At 41.0% G+C, this 7,090-nt stretch overlaps 1 protein-coding gene across 2 annotated transcripts; it reads right to left on the bottom strand.

Moving 5' to 3' along the window:
• Window positions 1-4,569: 4,569 nt before the first annotated feature.
• myl9a (myosin, light chain 9a, regulatory) lies at window positions 4,570-7,068 on the bottom strand. 2 transcript variants are annotated; one of them, XM_027018070.2, is made up of 5 exons: window positions 6,970-7,053; window positions 6,243-6,337; window positions 5,873-6,079; window positions 5,454-5,615; window positions 4,570-5,194 (listed from the first exon to the last, which is right to left on the bottom strand). In XM_027018070.2, the coding sequence occupies exons 3-5, from the start codon at window positions 6,057-6,059 to the stop codon at window positions 5,019-5,021; spliced, it is 525 nt and encodes a 174-aa protein (XP_026873871.1). In that variant the 5' UTR covers window positions 6,060-6,079; window positions 6,243-6,337; window positions 6,970-7,053; the 3' UTR covers window positions 4,570-5,018. The 2 variants fall into 2 exon arrangements, with proteins under 2 accessions (XP_026873871.1, XP_026873870.1); XM_027018069.2 differs by lacking the exon at window positions 6,243-6,337 and having other exon boundaries at window positions 6,970-7,068.
• Between the last annotated feature and the right edge of the window lie 22 nt (window positions 7,069-7,090).

Here is a 7,090-nt window from a genome sequence, read left to right on the forward strand (position 1 = left end):
TGATGCCAGTTAGTGTCCTAAGTTTTATATTTTAAAAAACTAATTAATTAACATTTTTTAGAATCTGTATTCTCACACTGGCTAGTCACAAGCTGACCACTTCTGCCAATGCAGTCATAGAATACCTCATAAACACCGCCAGTTTCAGAGACCAAGCCAGAAAACATTTTTTTTTAGTGGTCAGTGACTAGGATTTACTTATTATAACCAGCAGCAATTAGTCTAACTGCTACTTGAAAATTCTATTGTCTGTAAAATTATAGGTTTATTTATATGAAAATAATTATTTTTAAAAATCAGTCATGCACAAGATGCCATGGGCATGGAAGATCACAGTAAGTCCAAACATTCACAAAATGAAGAAAAACATGACTTGGGTTTGAATTCTTTACCAGGACCAATTCAGGTGTGCACCTTTTGCAGATCCATCCATAGCAACGAACTGCAGGAAAGGGTATGCATTTTTCTAGTTGTTAAATTTGCAAACTTGAGTTAGTGTTTTGGGACAAGTGCTGGCAGCTCCACATATTCATTCCTTGTGGATCCAACATACTCCAGTATGAGTAATGAGCTTTTCTTAACAAATAATTGAATTTGATTTGTGCATTTTCTATGCACCAGATCTTATTTAATGTGCATCCTTCATAGAGTCTAGCCCTACTATGGATTTTCAGTTATAAACCTACCTAAAGTGTAACTTAACATGGGCTTAATCAGAAAATGGGCCCTGTGAAGAAGCGAGAGCATGTACAAACATGGCACAAGTCTGTTAGCTTGAGAACCAGAGGCTTTCAGGAATAGAAATTGTCTTTAATCATCAGGGTATTGAGGTTGCCGCTTCTTTAACATTTTGTTCCAGACAGACAGCTTAGTCCTGGGCTAACTATGCACTGGTTCTAACGGTTGCCCCTTGGGATGGGGTGCAGGGGTGGCTGGCTCATGCACCAGCTTTGTGTGTAAACCTTTAAAAGGGTGGTGGGGATGCTGGCTAAGACTTAGCATGGCATGGAATGCGTCTGGCTCAAACATGATTTATAGTTAAAATGGTGGGTTGCTGGTCTAGTACTGGGGTCTGCTGCACTGTAATGTAAACCCACCCTTACATGCCTGATTCAGTATATACAAGGAAGCTAATTAACTTCTGAATTAGAACAGGAGAAACACTATTCTTTGTAGGGCAAAGTTTTGTTTTTTGTTTTGTTTTGAGTTTGTGTGTGTGTGTGTGTGTGTATGTGTGTGTAAAAGAGAAAGAGTGTACTTAAAAAAGCATTTCTGCTATCATGAAATGCATTCCATCCATTCCTTGTGTAATGACCTGGCGACAAATGAACTTTGTTAGCAAACATCACATCACACAAGTGAAGCTCATATTGCATGAATGGTGTTCACATACTGGATGCATTTCATTATACTACAATCTCATGGCCACTTTTTCTTTTACTGTAGACTGAAATAAACATTAGTTTCAGGGTGTAGTCACCTCTAGGATGTGTGCCTCTGTTGATTTGTAATGTTTTACCCACATAAAGGACATGTATTTCATTGTCCAGGTAAATATTAAACTTTTTTTAATACAGTGTTTTTTTGTGGTCATCATCATTAGACTCTTTTCATTTCCTTTTATTGGCATCAAAGAGTAAAGATCAAAGTCAAAACACATCGTGCACCTGAAAAAAAAAGACGGTGGTGTGTAGTTGACAAATTTCAGCCTGTAAGATTCTTGTTCACTGCTAGGCAATGCCCCCGTTTGCAGGGGTTCTTCGTGATTTTTGTCGGTACTGTCACAGAAATCAATGTAACCCAAGCCCCTTAGCTTTACTGTCAGGTGCAGGTTCCCACGCTCTCCTACCAGCCACGTGACACGTGTTCCAGTATCACGTGATTTTATTACCAGGGTAGAACAAACAATCTAGCCATTCACCCTCGAGCCATCTTGGCTGCTAGGTACCGTTGTTTCTTCTGCTTTAGCAGGTCCTAGTGTCATGAGTAAGGGTGGAACTGTTTTCAAATCAAACCTTGAAACATCTTTCATTTCCACCCATCAGTTTTAAAATGATGGCTTGTTCATTTCATGCACACACCAAATTTTCACCCAGTTAAGTTTTCATGCTCGATGTTGAAATAAGAGGTCTGATTTCTGCATAAGAGGTACACTGTCATAATGTGCAGTTTGGAAATGGCACATTGATCCAACCCAAGGTTAGAATTCTGTGTGTCTTCTGTCTCAACACAAATGCAGATATTTGAAATGTATCCTGATAACAATCTACAATGAACAAAGCAAACAGATTAAGTGTAAACTATAAATTGACATTTTATCTAACAATTATTCCCACACAGCTCCCTGAGTTACTCCAGTTCATTTATCACACCAGATATGCTCACAGTAGCACTTGGGACAACTTTAATTGATCCCATGATCCTGTATCCTTTTCCTTTGACCTCCAATGCAGCTATTTGGGTTTGTTGTTTTGTTTATTTTCTAACCAAACATTAGCACAAATCTGGGAACTCTGCATGGGACAGCAATATTACCCCCCCCCCCCCCCCCCCACCCCCCCCCCCCCAAGTCTCTTTTTCAACACCCTTTGGTTCCCTCATGTGGACTATTTCCTCACACGGACCCCTAGCCTAGAATATTTGTCTCGGCTTTTTTGCGATGGAGCATCTGCCATCTGCTCATCAAAAGTTAATAGGGCTACAGCTTGCATGGACTCAGTGATGGAGGAAGTAACTCCACAAATTTCTGCAGACATTTGTGGCTGCTTTATTGGTTTAATTCCTTCTTTTATAGCTCTTTCCCTCTGTTCTAGAGGAACATTTGGATGGTATACATTCCCTTGACCACTAACTGGACTCAAAGACAATAACAAATCCATTGTCTCATGTGACAAAGTATCTCAGCAGCAAAGGACCCTGAGATTAAACTTGGACATTGACTCAGCAATATTTCCAATGTAAGCCAGTAGGATGTGCCCTTCTGTTTGTTTTATAACGTAGGAGCATGACTTTGAAACTCTTGGGACTCTGGACTTCTGCTTTAACTGCCAAAGGCTCATGGGAATTTTACTGAGGGTCTCCTATCTTCCTAAGCCCTATGTTCGTGAAATGTCTACTTTAGGTGTGTCAGATTCCCATACTGGACAGACACAGCACATCAGTTTTCTTGTGTTCCCTTTCACCTGGTTCACCTCACCAAGGGCTTGACAGTAAGCTGATGAGATGAGACAGTTGTGTAAAACCATAAGAGAAAGCACTGCATTGTATGGTGTGGGGACTGGCAACAATGGGAACACTGATCGTGGATAAGTCTTGTTTTGTAGCACGGTGTGTGGAATATGTATGCACAGAGACAACTGATCCCAGGTCAGTTTTTTTCCCTCCAGATGCAGAACCAGACCCTGCTCTTATGTTTCACTGAAGAAAGGGCAAACTTACTATTGTTGAAGGTTCCTATTTTACAGACACAGTATGTTTTAAAGAAACAAGGATTAAATGATAAAATGTTATACTATGTAGACTGTGGGGATGTTGTGGAGATATTTCTTTTACAGCAACAACAATAATAAAGATTTATTTAAAAAGCAACAATCCTGTGCTTTCATTATTTATTGAGTCATAGCCCGTGACACTTAGCATGGGTTAACTTTTCTAGAGTTGCACAAGGCAACCTGGCATTCTCGTGCCCCTGGTTTCCAAAACAGGGCGTTCCTTGGAGCAACAGGAAGGCATTTATTGCTTATCGCAGTTCACATTGTCTTTGCTTGCTTTAAGCATCAAGTCTTGGCCCAAACTGACTGACTGGTGGTACTTTTCAAACAGAATAAGAGAAACTAAAGTAGGTCTGCACATGCAGATTTACTAGATGAAAGTTTATTCGAGGGGTAGTAAACTTGGGTAGTAAACTTGATTTATGCAAGGTGAACTATAGCAAAGTAAATTTGAAGCAAATGTGATGTACACAGCTACCACAGAGAATCCCTCTCTCCAACACAGTTATGTGCAGAAGAGACTCCTCTCCAACACTGTCATGTGCTGACCATTCACGGGGTTTAGGTTTATTGTCTTAAGCAAAAGCCAATAGCCAAACTTGTAGTTAGGTATGTCATTGTCCAAAACTCTATTATTATCATTATGACTACTACTGCATGTGTTAGCTGTTTTTAGTTGATGCCCCCCCATAGATATTGATTAGAGCACTGTTACTGCCAGTGCCCCTATTGAGAACCCTTCAGCTTCCAGGCAGGACATAGGAAAAAAATCTCAGACTCAGATTATTATTTCACAATGCTGGGAACATTCACAATTCCTTCCTTGAAATGTACACAAAGGAAAAGCTTTACAAATCACCTCAAACACCTCGAAGGTACAGGGTTGTGTTACTGCTGTCTTTAAGGCCTCCTTTTGTTTTTCTGCTTTGGTTCTCATGTTAACTTTGGTAAAACGTAACAAATCTTGTGGGTGGGCAGGGAATGTCATGAATGTTTGGACCAAACAGGATGGGGTAAGCATATATCACATATACTCTCATTCATTCCCAAGAAGTATATCTAATTAACAACAAAGTAGTACTTTGGAAACAAAAGTTGCAATATTTTATTTAACCTTATTGCTCGCATTACTTGTTACTTGGTGGATAAATTATGACTTTTGGCATATATTTAGCACAGACATGATTAAGTGTCAAGTTGTATTCAGACATAGTTGTAAGACGCTTTGGATAAAAGCATCAGCTAAATGCCGGAAATGTAAATGTAAGTCTGGGCCTGCACTGATAAGGCTTGCAGGCAGGGATTAGGCTCAGCCGTGGACTGAATGATATGGTCCTCTATATTGATATGCAACCTCTATATTGTCACTGAGAACTCTCAGGGTAAAAATGCTGATTTGGGGTCAGCTCTTCCTATATCAGTATGTTGAAACTTAATTTGGTATATTCGTATCCAAAACTGAGCCCAGATCATTACATGAACAATGATTCATGTAAGCCCTGGTTTCAGAGCGCTCCTGCACCTGTCTTAGATGTCGTCTTTGTCTTTAGCGCCGTGCTTGAGGATACGCGTGAATTCTGTGTAGTTGAAATTCCCCTTCTTGTCAATTGGTGCTTCGCGGAAAAGCTCGTCAACCTCCTCGTCAGTGAAGCGGTCACCCATGGTGGTTAGGAGTTCACGAAGATGGTCTTCATGAATGAACCCTTAAGAGTTAAAGGTGTAACATCAGGAGTCTATAGCACAGTGAAATATCAACATAATTGCATTTTTTTGTTCACACACGACTACTTTGCTAAAGCATAAAGTTAGTGTTTGGATCCTCAAATAAGTTTTAGAACCTGTTTTGCCACATTGGACATCAGTCCCACATTCTAAGTCAGCACAATGCCATGGCTGGTTGGTAAACCTCAACAAACAAGGAACACTGTTGTGTTTGCATTCACCGCCCAGATGCAGGGCTACCTGAGCCATCCTCGTCAAAGCAGGTGAAGGCGTTTCGTATGACATCCTCGGGGTCCGTTCCGTTGAGGCGTTCTCCAAACATGGTGAGGAACATGGTGAAGTTAATCGGCCCTGGAGCCTCACTCATCATGCCTTCCAGGTACTCGTCTGAGGGATTCTTTCCTATAACAGAGAGCAGGGAGTTTGGACTTAGGCAGTCACTGCGCACGTGTATGGTGCGTTATGGAGGTTTTCAAGTCCAGTCCTGTAGATCCTTCTCCACACTTGAGCTTCATACTTTCCTGACCCTAAAGCACACTACCTAATCATCTAATGATCAGAAGGGTGAAGTGGGAAACTGGGTGGGTGTAGAAGGGAGTAATGGAAAACTGCTGTGTTATGACATTGTGTCATATTAAGCTGTTCTTCCACACAGTTACCAAGAGAGGCGAGCATGTCATGCAGGTCCTCCTTGTCGATGAAGCCATCACGGTTCTGGTCGATCATGTTGAATGCTTCTTTGAATTCCTGGATCTGGGACTGGTCGAACATGGCAAACACATTGGAGGTTGCCCTCTGGGGACGCTTCTTTGTGGTCTTCCCCTTAGCTCGCTTGGCAGCAGACATTTTGGCTGAAGATTTTTTTCCTTTAAACAGAATGGAAAAAAAAAAAACTGTTGATAGATTTATCTACCAATAACAATATCTACCAAAGTAAGTGAAAGGATTGAGGATAGAATTTCCTTTGTCCATAAAACTGTACTCTCATTATGATGCCAATTGTAAAATCTGATCATCTAGCACTCTTACTGTTTGAATTGTTTGATAATTGGCTCCCAGGCCTGGGTTTCAAAAGGACCTCAGACTCCTCACCTCCGTGTTGACAAATTTAGTTAAAAGTCGGTCTGATTGGGGAAGAGGGTCAGGTTTTAGCAGAATGCACAGTGAGCAGGAATGTTAGATCATGCACTATCACTTTCCTCCACTGACTGAGGCTTAACGTGGCTATAATTGTGTGCTTAAATGGGATTTCCCCCCAAAGTTGCAAAACACTCCCTTGGCTTGCTTAACACCAGCGAAATGTAGAAGTATGTGATCAGCTTGGACTCAGCTCATATCTCATCTGTCATATGCAACTCACTCAGGTCATCTTTTTTTCTGCTCCCTCACTAATCACTGCCCTAGTGATCCAGCTGGCTCAGCGAAAGCTTGCAAAAGGACACATTTTTGCTTTGCCTCCACACTGTTTTTCTTAATTTCCCAATTATGTTTGACAAGGCATAGGGAACCTTGAGCTCATTCACATACATGCAGACTTGGGAAACACAATAATTCATTAATCCTTTACACCATGAATAGCATAACTTCATCTAACAAAATATTCTTGATATTTTAACGCAGTACTATATATGCTTTATACCAGCATCATGCCAATTAGATTTTTTTTTTCAGAAACAAATGATCACTTTTTGGAATAGCTTACACGAAACATTAAACATCCCTGCCGACAGCACAAACGGTTATTTATTAATCTCACCTTAGGTTTGAGCGGCAGAAGGTTGATCGTGCGCCTCAGCGTCGTGTCCCGCTCCTCAGACAGCCTGGGACGTTTGTTTAGCGTTTCGGCGTGTTTTCCACACCTCCCTGTTACCGACTCA

This window comes from Electrophorus electricus, chromosome 22 (assembly GCF_013358815.1).
Source record: "Electrophorus electricus isolate fEleEle1 chromosome 22, fEleEle1.pri, whole genome shotgun sequence".
In the NCBI taxonomy this organism is placed as follows: domain Eukaryota; kingdom Metazoa; phylum Chordata; class Actinopteri; order Gymnotiformes; family Gymnotidae; genus Electrophorus; species Electrophorus electricus.

Excerpts from the sequence above, each read along its gene's own strand:
- myl9a (XM_027018069.2), bottom strand. The coding sequence starts at position 6,059 with ATGTCTGCTGCCAAGCGAGCTAAGGGGAAGACCACAAAGAAGCGTCCC. Across the intron at positions 5,616-5,872 it reads TGACATGCTCGCCTCTCTTG|GAAAGAATCCCTCAGACGAG; the intron begins GTAACTGTGTGG and ends TCTCTGTTATAG. Across the intron at positions 5,195-5,453 it reads CTTTGACGAGGATGGCTCAG|GGTTCATTCATGAAGACCAT; the intron begins GTAGCCCTGCAT and ends TTAACTCTTAAG.